At 44.0% G+C, this 16,933-nt stretch overlaps 1 protein-coding gene across 2 annotated transcripts in view; it reads right to left on the bottom strand.

Annotated features, from left to right (window-relative positions):
* Positions 1–15,964, bottom strand: part of ZNF800 (zinc finger protein 800) — a 59,657-nt gene extending 43,693 nt beyond the window's left edge. For both annotated transcript variants that reach the window (XM_062204288.1, XM_062204379.1), the window contains exons 1-3: positions 15,863–15,964; positions 15,276–15,394; positions 8,223–8,318 (exon numbers count right to left, since the gene is read on the bottom strand). In XM_062204288.1, coding sequence (XP_062060272.1) covers positions 8,223–8,318; positions 15,276–15,336 — 157 coding nt within the window. In that variant the 5' untranslated portion in view covers positions 15,337–15,394; positions 15,863–15,964. The remainder of the gene's footprint in view (positions 1–8,222; positions 8,319–15,275; positions 15,395–15,862) is intronic.
* Positions 15,965–16,933: the final 969 nt, after the last annotated feature.

Genomic DNA, 16,933 nt, shown 5'->3' with positions numbered 1-16,933 from the left:
TAACCACAGCATTTAATCCCAACATTGCAAGCAAATCTATGTTTCTCATCAAAACTCTTGAAGGAAATTTCTAACCTATCATCCTTTATCGGGTGGGGAACTCTTTTTCTGCCAAGGACCATCTGAATATTTGTAACATCACTTATGGGCCATACAAAATTATCAACTTAAAAATTAGCCTGCTACAAACATATTCAATTTGGAGTCCCTCCTGCAGTAGTAGCCTTGGCACTACCAGACCAGATGATTTTGAGGGCCTTATATGGCCTAAGACCCGAAGTTCCCTACTCCTGTAAAAACTCAAAAGTAAAAACTAAGAAAGCTTTGGGGCTGGTGCTGTAGTGTAGCAGGTTAAACTGCTGCCTGCAATCTGGCATCCCATACAGGTGCCAGTTCAAGTCCCACCTGCCCTACTTTGGATCCAGCTTTCTGCTAATAAGCATGGGAAAGCAGCAGAAGATGGTCCAAGTATTTGGGCGACTGCGCCCACATGGGAGAACCGGATGAAGCTCCTGGCTTTAGCCTGGCCCATACCCAGCCATTGGGGCCATGGGGGAAGTGAACCAGCAGATGAAAAATATGTCTCTGTCCTCCCTCTCTCTCTGTAATTTTGGCTTTCAAATTAACAAATAAATCTTTAAAAAAGAAAACGTAAAACAGAAATTGTCATACTGAAATCATGATCTATAAGAGTTGGTTAAAAAAAACTAGATTTATTATGGTAGATTAACACATACCAAAATAAATTTATAAGTAGAATAAAATTACTTTAACAGTGCCCACTTGGTGAATCCTTTAGTTTAATCTAATAAACACTCATTGAGCACCTATTAAATACCAGGTAAAATGTTACAGAAAATATCAAAACGAAGGATGTGCCCTATGCCCCTGAGAAATCACAGACTAATATAAAGGACTGTTCTCCAAGGAATACAGCCACAGAGACACGCTATGAAGATGAATTTAAGAACAAATCTACATTTTTCTTATTTGTCCAAAAAATATCTACTCCCATTTTAAATTTTTTTTTTTTTTTTTGACAGGCAGAGTGGACAGTGAGAGAGAGACAGACAGACAGAAAGGTCTTCATTTTCCTTGGTTCACCCCACAATGGCCATTCCGGCCGGCACTCTACAGCCCACGCACGGCGCTGATCCGAAGCAAGGAGCCAGGTGCTTCTCCTGGTCTCCCATGGGGTGCAGGGCCCAAGCACTTGGGCCATCCTCCACTGCACTCCCTGGCCACAGCAGAGAGCTGGACTGGAAGAGGAGCAACCGGGACAGAATCCGGCGCCCCGACCGGGACTAGAACCTGGGGTGCCAGTGCCGCAGGCAGAGGATTAGCCTATTGAGCCGCGGCGCTGGCCTCCCATTTTAAATTTCTTACAATTGCTATGTAACAACAACCTCCCCCTAATGTTGCACAAAAAAAAAAAAAAAAAAAGTCCATCATAGCAAATGGCACTCTCCTATCTAACTAGACAAATCGCACTTCCGTCCTAAACTTTTGTTACAGAGTCAAGACTGAGACATCATCCTTCAGGTACAGCTTATACTAACTGCAATTAAAACTGCTTCAAGTAATTAGGGAAAAAACTAACAAGTTAAATGAGCAAACCTAAACTTAGGAAATTAATAACAAACCACACAAACTAGTTCTCATTTTTCACTAATATATTCTAAAAGAAAAGTTACAGGGGGCTGGTGCTGTGGCACAGCAGGTTACAGCCCTGGCCTGAAGCGCCAGCATCCCATATGGGAGCCAGTTCTAGTCCCGGCTGCTCCTCTTCCGATCCAGCTCTCTGCTGTGGCCTGGGAAAGCAGTAGAAGATGGCCCAAGTCCTTGGGCTCCTTCACCCATGTGGGAGACCTGGAAGAAGCTCCTGGCTCCTGGTTTCGGATCAGTGCAGCTCCGGCCGTCGCAGTCATCTAGGGAGTAAACCAGCCGATGGAAGACCTCTCTCTCTCTACCTCTCTCTAACTCTGGTTCCAAATAAATAAAATAAATCTTTACAATTTATTCTTTAAGAATCAAAAAAGATTAAGTTCTCTATACACAGTAGTTCAATATATACTACAGATAGAATCTTTTTTCCACAGTATTATATTTTTCAAGAATTGAAAAAGATTGGCCGGCGCCGCAGCTCAATAGGCTAATCCTCCGCCTTGCGGCGCCGGCACACCGGGTTCTAGTCCCGGTCGGGGCGCCGGATTCTGTCCCGGTTGCCCCTCTTCCAGTCCAGCTCCCTGCTGTGGCCCAGGAGTGCAGAGGAGGATGGTCCAAGTCCTTGGGCCCTGCACCCGCATGGGAGACCAGGAAAAGCACCTGGCTCCTGGCTTCAGATCAACGCGGTGCGCCAGCTGCAGCAGCCATTGGAGGGTGAACCAACGGTAAAGGAAGACGTTTCTGTCTCTCTCTCTCTCACTGTCCACTCTGTCAAAAAAAATTTTTTTTTTAATTGAAAAAGATGTTAAACTCAGTGCGAGATGTTAAATTCAAGACAAGTTCTGGACACTGGAACAAATCTTTTTTTTTTTTTTTTGCTCCATATCTCTATTTTTGCTCCATATCTCAGCTTCTAACCTTAGAGCATTCCACAGTTCCTCTAGCAGATAAGACATCCCAAAGTCATCTCTAACCAGGCGACTAAACCACTAAGAATATTATATTCAACAAAAATCTTAATAAATATCTAAAGACAATACACCTTTTACTTGTTATTTAAAATTTTGCTTTTTTTTTTTTTCCTTGGCGGGGGGTGGGGAGGGTGGTCAAAGAGAAAGACGTAAGTGCTAATAAAGAGGAAGAAAAGGGGCCAGCACTTGTACACTGTTATTTAATGCTATAACTAGTACTCCAACAGTATTTTTTTCACTTTGTGTTGCTATATGGGGGCAAACTGTTGAAATCTTTACCTAATATATACTAAACTGATCTTCTGTATATAAAGAGAATTGAAAATGAATCTTGATGTGATTGGAAGGGGAGAGGGAGCAGGAAAGGGGAGGGTTGCGGGTGGGAGGGAAATTATGGGAGGGGGGAAGCCATTGTAACCCATAAGCTGTACTTTGGAAATTTATATTAAATAAAAGTTTAATAAATGAAAAATTAAAAAAAAAAAAGGGGGGGCCAGCACTATGGTGTAGCAGGTAAAGCTGCCACCTGCAGTGCTGGCATCCCATATGGGCACCGGTTCATGACTCAGCAGCTCCACTTTGGATCTGACTCTCTGCTATGGCCTGGGAAAAAAGATGACCCAAGTACTTATGCCCCTGCATTGGCATGGGAGACCCAGAAGAAACTCCTGGTTCCTGGCTCCAGACTTTGGATCGGCCCAGCTCCAGCCATTGAGGCCAACTAGGGAGTGAACTAGTGGATGGAAGATCTCCTTTTTATTTAATAAAGATTTATTTATTTATTTATTTATTTATTTGAAAGAGTTACACAGAGAGAAGAAGAGGCAGAGAAAGAGTGAGGTCTTCCATCCGATGGTTCACGCCATAAAGGCTGGAGCTGCATTGATCTGAAGCCAAGAGCCAGGAGCTTCTTCCCTGGTGCAGGGGCCAAACCACTTGGGCCATCTTCTGCTTTCCCAGGCCATAGCAGAGAGCTGGATCGGAAGTAGAACAGCCGGGATTTGAACTGGTGCCCATATGGGATGTTGGCGCTGCAGGAGGCAGTTTTACCCAATATGCCACAGCACCAGCCCCATCGGCTACCCCCCTTCTCTCTCTGCCTCTACCTCTGCACTCTGTAACTCTGCCTTTCAAATAAATAAATAAATTATTAAAAAAGGAAGAAAAATTGAAGACAATGTATCACAGACATGTTCCTAAAAGGACTAATATAGTCAAGGCATGATTCCCCAAAGGGTAGGGCACAGTCAACCTCATACCAGAAGCCGTTCTCACATCAGGGATTTCAAGAATGGAAAATCTATAGCTGCAAAACAAGCAGATTTCTAAAAAGTGAGGCCTCCAACTATGGACTAATTGCAACAATAGTCCATTTACTGTTAATACAGAAGTACACAAGAGCGTACAGTGTTCGCTACCAATTATACTGGGAAGAAAAAGGTGTCTTCCAAAACTTCATGGAAAAAGTATGTTATGGAAAGACAATCCATAGATTTCAAATATTTTTACAACAAAATAAACTTATATTTTAATTCTGTTTTCCACAAGCTTTTTGAAGTATTCTTGTATATTTGTGTATGCATAGAGCGTCTTTGGAAGAAGACATATAAACCATTCAGCATGGCTGCCTGAACAAAGCAGAACTGAGTCAGAGAACTCTAAAAGGTTTCTTTTTTTGATCTATACCCTTCTGTACTTCATTATCTTGTTGAAGCCACAGGCATATAATACTTATTCCAAAAAGAAAAATCTATTTACATTAATTTACAAGTCAAGCAGGCAGAAACAAATGCCAAAGGTATCTCTTAATTTGTAACTTAAAGCCAAAAACAGAGTACAAAGCAAAAAGCTGAAGTATAAAGCAAAAAGAATGGGTTGGAACTGGTCACCATCACACACAGTGTTCATGGGGTTATTGGACTTTAAAAATGAGTCAACTCCTTCCTCAGAAGCCACTTATGAACTTACAGCTTGGACAGGATATAATTTCAGGACACACACTCCCAGGGTAGGTGGAAGACAGTGAGACACTTTACTAGAGATGATACAATATATGAAGACAACTATCTGAATAAAGCCAAATACCCTAATTTATCACTGTCCAAACCGACTTAGCCTCTCAGGGTAACCAGAGCAAAAGCACAGACTTCAGAGGTCTATCGCCCAGTATGTGCCAAAGATAAAGCACCACCAGGATAGTTCTCTAACCACGTGTGACCTAGCTGAAATGGGAAGAGGCTGGAAAGAGATGAGGCGTTGAGGGTGTGGTTGGGAGATTAAGTGGGACAGGGAGGAACCCAGTGTCTCTGGGTTAGAAGGATGCTCAGTCTCTAAGTCATGTGGTACAAACTTTTATCACATCCTTTCAAGATGTTAGGCAACCTTAATTTCAATACCTAGGTATTAAAGAAAAGCTACCTGAGACTTTAGATCAGTGGTGGGGAATGTCAGGTCCCCAGGCCATACGAAGCATGTGAAATCATTTGGTCTGGCCCTGATAAGGAAATGTAGGTAGGATTTGAAATTCAATAAATCTATAGCAGGCTAATTTTTAAACTGATAATTGTGTATGGCCCACACATGATGCTATAAATATCCAAATGGATCCCCTTCGGGATCCAGATATATCTTGAAGAAATTAAAATTAATTTTAGTTACTGGACACGATAAAGAAGTAAAAGGATTCTTTTGTAACCCAAAATTATTTTCTCTGTACATCTCCTCATATTTCTAAGTTACCCATAATTTAAACTGCTGGGTACTCAGAGAATTAAAATTACAGTATTTTCAGAATTTGTTTACACAAAAAAAAGTACTTGAAAGGCAAACGCGGTGGGAGTATTTTAAAAAGAAAACATTTCCAAAGATAAACATATGGGGCAGGCATTTGGCCTAGCAGTTAAGACACTGATTAAGATGCCCAAGTCCCATATTAGAGTGCCTGGGTTCCGTGCCTATCTCTCCTGCTCAGGACTCCGGCTTCCTGCTAATACAGACCAAAGAAGCAGAGATGATGGCTCAAGTGTTTAGGTTCCTAACACCTATGTGGGAGACCTGACTGAGTTCTTGGTTCCTGGCTTTGGATTTAGCTATTGTGGGTATCTGGGGAGTGAACCAACAGATGGGAATTATGTTTATCTGTCTCTGTCTCTATGTCTCTCAAACAAACTTAAAAAAAAAAAAAAAGATATGGGTCAGCATTGTGGTAAAGCAGGTAAAGCTGCTGCCTACTATGCCCAGCATCCCATATGGGTGTGGGCTCCTGTCTCAGCTGCTCCACTTTCTGATCCAGTTCCCTGCTAATGGCCTGGGAACAGTAGCAAAAGATGGTCCAAGTGTTTGGGTCCCTGCCACCCAGGTGGGAAACCTGGATGAAGCCCCTGGATCCTGGCTTCAGCCTGGCCCAGCGCTGGCCACTGTGGCCATCTGGTGAGTCAACCGGCAGATGGAAGATCTTTCTGTCTCTCCCCCTAACTCTTTCAAAATAAATAAGTCTTAGAAAATATACACATAAACAATTCTGAAATTGTATCATTTCAGATCACCCATTTCATAGTCTTCAGCTAAGACAGTAAAGAAATGGCAAGCAAAGAAAACAGATCATAATCACAGTAACACTAAGAAAATAATGGTGTCTTTAAATATTTACCTTTCAAAATTAAAAAACATGCATTGTAGGGGACAGGATCCTGTGGAAAAAGTTTTTTCACCAGTTCAAGTATTCATCACTTAACCAATTCTAATTCCTTAATCAAATAACATTAGAATGAACTGAAGCAGTAGGAAATAATCTTAATTTCATATTCTAAATTTTAGGAAAAAATCCTAGAGCCAGCAATATTAGTAAATGTAAAAAGCTGTTACCCTCATATCCATGGTATAACAAATAAACAGAATGTTTGTCTCCATAATAAAAGTAGCAACGAAAATTAATCATTCTTCTGTTTTGCCAGAAATATACCATTCCTAATAAGTGAAATTTTAACTATTTATAATAGGAGAATTTGACCTACAAACTTATTACTGTTAACCAAGAGCAATTATCAAAAGCAAAAAGAAATAAGCCACAATACCCTAAAACAGTTTATATACCATAATCCAACATAAGGATAAGTACACTGTACACACTGAATATCTATTGAATTAAATATACATGAAAGCAATACCATGAGTGCTGTAGATGAAAAGTCTAAGAAACGGATCTTGAGGGGCCAGCACTGTGCTGTAGTGAGGCTACTGCCTGCAGTGCTGGCATCCCATATAGGTGCCGGTTCGAGTACCAGCTCCTCCACTTCCGATCCAACTCTCTGCTAGGAGCTGGGAAAGCCGTGGAAGATGGCCCAAGTCCTTGGGTCCTTGCACCTGCATGGGAGACCCAGAAGAAGCTCCTGGCTTCTGGCTTTGGATCGGCATAGCTTTGGCCATTGCGGCCATGTGGGGGAGTGAACCAGTGGATGGGAGACCTCTCTCTCTCTCTCTTGCTGCCTCAGCCTCTCTGTAACTCTGCCTTTCAAATAAAATAAATGAATCTGTAAAAAAGAAAAAAGAAAGAAAGAAATGGATATTGAAGAGTAAGAGGAAAAAAATTTTTTTCTATTAAGGGAAAACCTATTTTTTAGAATCCTAAAGTTTGACAAATATATGCATTCCCGTTTTACGATTTAAAAATAGGCTTTCTTTAAAAGTGTCTTCCATACTAAACTAATGCTAAACATGTAAGTTATCTCTTCTTTTGAAACTTAGACATTTTTCACTAAAATAAGCTCTAAATAATAAGATATTCTAATCCCTGAAGTGTCCATGAGTTAGCTGTTCATCAGTTGTATTTATTTACTTGCTTGTAGCTGACTGAAGAGTCTATAGCCTCAGAGAAGCCAAATCTGTAGGGGGTGGACAGGTAGATCACGATCACGACGGTAGGATCGTCAGAAGCCCAGCAACCTAAAACCCCACTGGTAACACAGGAGTTCTAACAGCTCTCAATCATTTGTACACAGTAACACCTATTTTAAAGCACCAGATTGCAACTTCACAAGTGTATTTATTATAAAACCAATTCTTACAACAATCTAATAGAAAAAGCTGAACAAATATATCTAAAGATATGAGGACTAGAATTTTTTTTTATCTTGTGTTCTATTAAAGATATTGACATTTCAGAAACTACAGAGAAGTTTCTAGTAGGAAAAGCTAAATCACCCCAACAGAGATGATGATGTTGTAGAAAAGTGACATCTCACCATCCTGATGACTAGTCTACTGTGCCAAAGCTTAGAGAGACCCAGAATAATTTACTGCCTTTCAAAGTTTAGAAAGAACATACCAAAAGATAGGAAGAGCTTTACTAGCAAATACACCATACAACATATTTCCATCCCATTAAACTAATTTTAAAATCAATATATAATGTATAGTACTAAAAACTAATTTTTAGATCACTTTGTAAAAATATGACAATTAAAAATATTCTATAAAGAAAATCAACATATATATCCTAGTATCTTTAAAAATTATTTCTAAAGACTTCTAGGTAGTTTCTAACTACTATTTGAAGATTGAAAAAATACAATCCTAAAACATTCATACCTGATCGAAAGCATTCAATTATTTGTTGAATACCAGATTTGGATGTCTGTAGTGGTTGCTGTAACAAAGGAGGATCTCCAGGTTCCAGGATATAAACTACATGGAAGACAAACACCCACCCCAATCCCACAAAAAAAGGGTTATTTAAATCATTTACTGTAAAGTACAACAATGGCTTACTACAATTATGTTAATGATTACCACAACTGCGTATACACACATACATACATACATATATATATATATAAAAACGCACCATCTTCTTTGTAAGGCACCAATGGAACAATGGAAGAAATTAAAATATTTTTCAAGTAAAGGCTAAATTAAGGCTACTTAAGGCCAGATACTAAGCCCAAACAAATGTTTTTCCTGCTTTTTAATTTCCTTTGAAGAGGGACCCCTATATTTAGCCAAAATTCTAAGGCAATCATGGCCTAGCCATACCTCACAAACATCCCAAAATCCTTTGGGTAATATGATACATCTCTCTGGCAATAATGAGAGTAAAACTCAAAACCATTGCCTAGGAAAGTAACTGGACAGGCACATGATGGACTAGATGCACTGCAGCACTCTAGCACTGAACATATCTGAGAGAAATTTCAAACAGCCTGGAAGTCTCTCAACAGGGACTAGACCAGGGATAGGGAATGTCCAGCCCACAGGCTAAACACGGCCTGCAAAACCATTTGGTCAAACCCTGCCAAGTCACCTAACTGCAGGCAGATTTTGAAACTCAGAAACTCCACAAAGTTAAGTTGATAATTTTATATAGCTCACTAACAATGTCATAAATATCCAAATGAGAGCTGATGCTGTGGTGTGGCCGGTAAAAAGATGCCACCTGCAATGCCGGCATCCCATATGGGCGCTAGTTCAAGTCCTGGCTGCTCCACTTCCGATCCAGATCTCTACTATGGCCTGGGAAAGCAGTGGAAGATGGCCTAAGTCCTTGGGGCCCTGCACCTGCGTGAGAGACCCAGAGGAAGCTCCTGGCTCCTAGCTTTGGATCGGCACAATTCCAGCCACTGCAGCCAATTGAGGAGTGAACCAGCAGATGGAAGACCTCTCTCTCTCTGCCTTTCCTTCCCTCTCTAACTCTTTCAAATAAATAAATTTTTAAAACAAACAAACAAACAAATAAATATCTAAATGGTCCCTGCCAGAAAAAAAGGTTCCCTATCCCTGTGCTAAACTATGAAATATCCATTTAACAGAGTATCTCACAGTTGTTAGAAAGCATAAGGTGTAGCATACCAGGTTAAACTACCTGCAATGCCAGCATCTCATATTGGCGCCAGTTTGAGTCCCAGCTCCTCCACTTCAGATCAAGCTCCCTGCTAATGCACCTGGGAAAGCAGCGGAAGATGGCCTAAGTGCTTGGGACTCTGCTACCTATGTGGGAGACCTGGAAGAAGCTCCTGGCTTCAGCCTGGCCCAGCCCCAGCCCCAGCCATTGTGGCCATTTGGGGAGTGAACCAGTGGATGGAAGACCTCTCTCTTTCCCCCTCTCTGTCTTTGAAATAAATAAAATAAATCTAAAAACAAAAGAAACAAAAAACAAAGCAAGCATAACGTAGAGCTACATGTAGTCAATAAAAGATGTCAAAAATTGTTAAGCAAAAGGAACATGTTACAGAATATGATCTCAATTACGTTAATATGCACTTGGATAGATTCAAAAATACATAAATTTAAGGTATGTTTATCTGTATATACAGATGCTAATAATATAAACAAAAAATAGTCTCAACGGGATACCAACAAAATTTCATGAAAAGCCTGTCAGGGTAGGTTTACAGGGGGTAATATTCACTTTCTTTTTCACAAATCACTAGCTACTTCAGAGCCTAGGCTTTCAGAACTGTGCACTTTAGAAATATTTTGATAATAAGTAAAAACAATTTTTCCATTTTGAAAATAAAAATTTTCACTTTCATATCCAGGGATTGATATTAGCCCCACCTTGCAAAACTAAGAGCATAAATATGTAGTGCTAGATCAAAGTAATATGAAACAAGGTAGCTGAAAAGGAAAACTGACTTTTTCTATCAGTTATCAAATACAGAAGGTTGTGAGTGAGAAAAACTGGCACTTTTATTTACCTGTCTTTCACACGGTATAACGTTCTACAAGTATCAGCATCATAAACCGGGACCACCCACTCATCGTGGGGAGATAAGGAGGGTTACAATCCAGTGTGTGCTTCCACTGCTTCAGGGCTTAGGCGTGGACAGCAGTTTTCTGATAAAGCGCTAAAGCCAGCTGTACAGCGTATATAGATTCAGTCTTATATTCTCCTTTATGCTGCAAAGCCAGTGCTCAGTGTACACAAAAAGAGGACTATGTCTCTGGACCACGTCATTTCATTACGCAAAGTGTTCCATTTTAAGTGACATGATAGAGTTGTTTTAAATGAATCAAGAACATATGTAACTCATTTTAGGAACAACTGACATTTTGTAGTAACTGCAGTGATTAAAAGTAAGTATCTGGGGCTGGTACTGTGGCACAGCTGGTTAAAGCCTTGACCTGCAGTGCCAGTATCCCATATGAGCACTGGTTCGAGTCACAGCTGCCCCACTTCTGATCCAGCTCCCTGCTGGTACACCTGGGAAAGCAGCGGAAGATGGCCCAAGTACTTGGACCCCTGCACCCACGTGGGAGAGACCCAGAAGAAGTTCCTTCAGATCAGCTCGGCTCTGGCCATGCAGCCATTTGGGGAACGGACTAGTAGATGGAAGACTCTCTTTGTAACTCTTTCAAATAAATCCTTAAAAAACCAAAACCAACACAAAAATAAGACTCCATACTGCCTACACTTAAATTTTTTTTCTCACCACTCATTAGATATAAGCAGGACAAATTAAACTCTTCCTCTCTCCTCTCATCTCTAAAATAGGGTTTAACCTAAATCATAGGGTTGTGTCAGGACTAACTGAGCTAATGCAGGTAACCTGCTTAATACAGAGCCTGGGATATAATAAAAAAAAAAAAAAAAAAAAACTATCATCATCATCATCATGTACAAATCAACTGCATCCCTGATAGCAAAAACTGGAAAATTTGATTTTAGAAGTCTCAAGTAGAATTCAACCTCTTAAGAGAATAGCAGGAGTTTGTAGACACATTAATAATAACTATTTTCGGGCCAGCGCCAAGGCTCACTTGGCTAATCCTCCACCTGTGGCGCCGGCACCCTGGATTCTAGTCCCGGTTGGGGCACCAGATTCTGTCCCGGTGGCTCCTCTTCCAGTCCAGCTCTCTGCTGTGGCCCGGGAAGGCAGTGGAGGATGGCCCAAGTGCTTGGGCCCTGCACCCGCATGGGAGGCCAGGAGGAAGCACCTGGCTCCTGGCTTCAGATCAGCGCAGCGCGCCGGCCATAGAGGCCATTTGGGGGGTGAACCAACAGAAAAGGAAGACCTTTCTCTCTGTCTCTCTCTCTCTCATTGTCTAACTCTGCCTGTCAAAATAATAATAATAATAATAACAACTATTTTCAGTATTTGTACATTATAGTAACCAATAACTTTTCATTACAAAATGATGACAGGGTGAGGATGAGGGTTGGCGTCATGCAACAGTGGGTTAAGTCGCTGCTGGTGACGCCTAGAAGCCATATCAGGGTGCCTGGTTGGAGTCCCAGCTACTCCATTTCCAGCTAACACACCTGAAAGAGCAGCTGTTGATGGCTCAAATACTTGGGTTCCTGGCCCCCACAAGGGAAACCTGCATGGAGTTCTGGGCTCCTGACTACAGCCTGGCCGAGACCTAGCTGTTGCAGGTATCTTGGGAGTGAACCAGCATAAGGGAAATCAATCTCAATTTCTCTCTCTCTCTCTTCCTTCTTCTCTCCCTCCCTCTCCCTCTGCTTATCCCTCTCCCTTTCCTTCTTCCTCTCCTTTTCCTCCATTACTCTCTTTCAAATAAATAAATAAAACTTTAAAAATAGAGGTGAAAACGCACACAATTGTAAAGAATGAAATGCTTCAAGATTTGGCTCCATAAGTGGTATGAATTCTAATCAGAGGTTGAAAAACCAGAAATGATAAGGGAGGGATTAATGGGGAGAAACAGCAACTTCTCCTTAGAGCTGTTCCCTCAGTCAGGTGTATGCTCCAGAACACTTCTGCCACGCACCAACTTTCACTTCCATGGGACAACACCTGATTTTAAAGGGAGAGCAAACTTTTCTTACCCATCACATTCAGAACACTGCTACCTCCAGAACACATACACAACCTCAAAGAACATTCTTAGAGAGTACAGGGTTAGCTTATCTTACACATCCACTTGGTATGCATTATCTGTGAAGCTCCCATCATAACAAACAATTCTTTCTTCATTGGAAAACATACTCCTAACTTTAGAAACCTTTATACATTAACATATTCTACAAAATTTCCTCTTAAATTTCCTATCATCACTCCCAAGATCAAGCCCACTCAAGTTACATGACCAACTAGAAAAAAGATCATCTCCTTCCAACCAAAAATCCAAGGCTTCAGAACATCTTTCCTTACATCCTTTCAACAGTTCACTTTCCAGAAAATAACATCCACCTTTGTGAGAGCCGTGCTTACCTGGAAATGAGACCCTGAGAAGATCTACTTGCTATAGTAGAGAAGGGAATTGTGGAGGTAGAGGAGAATGTAAATGAAGACACTGGCCTTGTATTGGTTTCTGATAGTTATGTGATGGTTATATCAGGTTCCTTATATCATTCTATTTTTGAAGCTCTGAAAAATCTCTATTAAAATGTTTAAAACCTAACAAAGAAAATACTCCATCTGGGTCTTCCATATGGGCAGCAGGGGCCTAAGCACTTGGATCATCTTCCACTGCTTTCCCAGGCACATTAGCAGGCAGCTGGATAGGAAGAGGAGCAGCTGGGACTTGAAATGGTGCTCATATAGGATGCAAGCATTACAGCTGGCAACATAACACAATGTACCATAACGCTGGCCACCAAAGAAAACCCATTATACAAATCACCACGCTTATACCACCATCCTTCACTCCAAACTGACCCATCCCATCAAGGCACACCAGCATCCTCAGGAATGCTCCACTGTCATCTATGGACTCACCCACTGTCCATCATTCAACTGAAGACAACTCATTGAAGAATTTCTCAAACACCACCTCACACTCCAAAGATGTCCCCTTAAAAACCAGCACACTGTATCTCTTTCAGTCCTGGAAACACCCAGGACTCTCAGCATACACCCTTCCCTGAAATACTGACAATAAACCACCCTATCAGTTCACCAGCTCCTAGCTTTCCACCGAGCTGAATCTTCACAAAATGTTTAATTGGAACCAAGAAAACAAAGACATAAGTTCTCCTTTTGATCTGGTGAATCTGAAAATTAACCCACACTAGAAAAACTTTCTGGAAAAAGAAAAATGGTAACTTTACTTTAAAGGAATTTATCTGGTATCCTTTTAATGGGGAAGGAAAAAAAAAAAGAAAGATCCAATACTGAAAAAGTTCAGCTCCAGAAAACACCTTTTTTTAAAAAGAGGTTGAAGTCTAGAAAACTTTTATTATTATTAGAATACACTAAATAAAACATGGCCACAAACTATCTTTGCAGCTTTGTCTTCCCACTCAAGTTTTATGAGGAAAGAACCTTATCTGTCTTGTTTGCCTCTTATATTCCATTGCCTTAGACAAAGGCTGGCACCCAATAGGTATTCAATAGTAATCTGTTAAAGAAATGAAAACACAAATAAACTTCTTCCTAGATAAGACTATTTTCTAATCAATTCAACCTCAGTGACTTCAAAGTGTTTTTAAGGGAAAAAAAAAATGGAGTAACAGCGGAACTTAACATATAAAGGGCATCCATCCACAACTTCATACTTCAAAACTAACAAGCTTCATTCAACATTCAGTGAAACTAAGTGATCTATCTTCACTTCAAATATACAAAATACGCAATGTAAACAGCTACCGAAAGTTAGGTCAAGGGCAGATGAATGCAAATTGGATCGCATCCTAGGACTGTTTTCTTAGTGCAGGTGAGTTGCTACTAATCTCAGCAAAGCACAAAAGAGATAGACAGGTATAAATTTTACTCACACATGTACCCAAGTTTTCTGAAAAGGTAAATTCTTCCCTTTTCTCTGATACCATTTTCCCATTAATCATAATTCCCATTAAAATGAACCCTACTGGGATAAAATCCAAGTACATAAGTGTAATGAGAAAACAAAAAACAAGCAAAAGCATAAAAAAAAACTGAGAAAATATTTAGGTGCAAAATAGTGATATGCACCTACTTTCAAAGTAGACTGAGATGGCCTGTGTTTGATTTAGTACCTGCATGTATAGAACGACTCCTTTTGAAGTTGTACCTCTGGATGTGTGTACAAAACACATCAACATTCTAAGTAGAAAAACTGTCAAGAGTCTATCACTAAACAAATTAGAGTTTGCTCATACTTTTCCCTTCCATAAACTCAACTGGGGAAGGAAAAAAAAAGCTGCATTGAATAAAGACCTTTAAAATGCTTCTGTACTCAATGTAAATAGTGAGTTTTTCCCATTATTTTGCAATACAGTATGTTCTGTCCAGGAATTTGTGTTTTAAAGGTTGCACTTAGCAAAACCTGACGGCCCGGAAGAGTTCCACGAACGTTTTTACCCAAAAGTCCTGTTCAGACTTTCAGCATCAGAACCTCTCACTTCAGCTGCAAGGGAACCCTGGCGTCCCACTACCAATGCCTGCCCCCCTCTTGGGTTTTAAATATTCACCGGGCACAGGAGTATATATACTGCAGGCCGCCTCGAAAGCCAAGGGCGAAGGGCTGAGCGGCCGACCTCGTGGAAACGATTGGGGGTGACACTTGCCGGAGTTTCTTTAAGGGATCGGGCAGGGGGGGGATCTCGTCCGTACAAGCTCTTAGCTTCATCACTGGTTTTACGCTGGGGAAAATTACAGCCTGCCCTGCTTCGGGAGCGATTCGTGGGCAGGAGGAAAAGGAAACCCTAAGGTGGAGAGGAGAAGGCAGAGCGGCCGCGACCGAGGGCGAGGAGGGGCATACCTGGTTCACAGCATCCGTGGTGATGGTGGTCAGTCTGACAGTATTTGTCCCGTAAAGGCATTTTCAGTGGGTGCGACCTACTTTCCTTTCACTGGGAGAAGCTCTTCATCGCGCCTCGCCTGCGGAAAGAAGCACAAACTCGTCACGCACCCTGAACTTCCTAGGGGGGCTCCGGCTGCGCTTCCCACCCGCCTCCCCTTCGCCCTCAGCGTCGCGCGCGCTCCTCCCGACACGAAAGCAGCAGGGCGCACGATCCCTTCCTCCAGCCCCCGGCTCCTCGCACAGGTTCCTCGCCCTACCCGGAAACGCAGCCGCGGGCGCGCAGCGCAGCGCACGGCCGAGGCCTGGCCGTCCCGGGCGAGCGAGCGGGCGGGCGGGCGGGCGGGCGGGCGGGCGCGCGGCGAGGGGCCCTCGGGGCGCGGCGGGCACGGCCGGGCTGCGGGGCTCCGGGCCGGCCGAGGCTCCGCTCCCGCGCGCCGCCGGGCCCCCCGGCCGGCCCAGCCCGCGTCCTGCCCGCCACGCACGTGCGTTGAGGGGGTCTCCTCGGCGGGACCCCGGTCCCCAAAGCCCAAGTGCGCCCAACTTACTGAACTCCGAGGGCGGGCCGGCGGAAGGCAGGCGGGCAGGCCGGGCGGCCACCAGGACAGCCTGGCCCCACCTGGCGCAGCCCGCCTCGGGCCGCGCGAAGGGAAGCGGGGTTCGGGCCGACGCGCTCCCAAAGAGTCCCCGCCGGCGCTGACGCGGAAGCGCCGCAGCTCACCGGCGGCGGCGGCGGCGGCGGCTCACGGCGTCCCTCCGCGCTGTGGGGCGGACGGCCGGGCGGCGCGCGGGCGCGGGCAGTTGACAGGAGGAACCGCCTGGCCGCCGCAGCGGCGGCCGCCCAAGGAGCCGGAGCCGGAGCGGGCGGGACCCGAGGCGCCCCTCGCCGGGGCAACGGCTGCCGCCGCCGCCGCCGCCGCCCGGCTCCTCCCAGCGCCGCTCCACCTGCAACGGTCCCTCAGGCTTTTGGAGAGGGCGGAGGAGAACGGGGGTCTCCCCCCACCGTGGGCTTTTTGGTAGTAGTTGTTGTTTCAGGAAACTTTTATTAAGTCGGTCTCTCGCTCTCTCGCGTCTCCCCCTCCCCGGAGAGCCTGAGCTGCCGCCGCGGAGCGGGTAGGAAGGGGGAAGCAGAGACTGTACGGCAGCGACAGGGAGCGACTGACTGACCCCGGACGGAGATGGGGCGAGGGCAGGAAGTGACAAGCTCGGCGGTGGGTGGGGGGAGTGTGGCCGGCGCGCCCGGGAGCGCCGCGCGCATGCGCCCGGCCGGCCAGGGGAGGGCGCCGGCCGCTCGGCCGCCCGCGCTCCCGCCCGCCGGCCGACCGGGCTGCTGAGGGCCGGCCGACCCGGACGGTGGCTGCTGCCGCTCGGCCCGGGGCGGGAGAGCGCGGCGGAGACCCGATAGGAGAAGAGGCCCGGCAGCCGCGGGACGGGAGGCGTGAGTAAGCGGCAATCCGGCGAAAAAGGGCCTGTGGAAGTGGCAAAGTCGAACTTTTATTTATTTTTCTCTTTTCCCCCCTGGCCGACGCCTTTCGAAGTTTGCCTTCCGGAAGTTACGGGGTTCTTTTTTTTTCCTCAGGCCTCTGTCCGGGGAGGGAAAGGAAAAACAGCGATGTCGG

Source organism: Lepus europaeus, chromosome 1 (genome assembly GCF_033115175.1).
Source record: "Lepus europaeus isolate LE1 chromosome 1, mLepTim1.pri, whole genome shotgun sequence".
Taxonomy (NCBI): Eukaryota; Metazoa; Chordata; class Mammalia; order Lagomorpha; family Leporidae; genus Lepus; species Lepus europaeus.
Note: the sequence above shows the minus strand (reverse complement) of the source record. Positions and strands in the feature narration are given on the sequence as shown.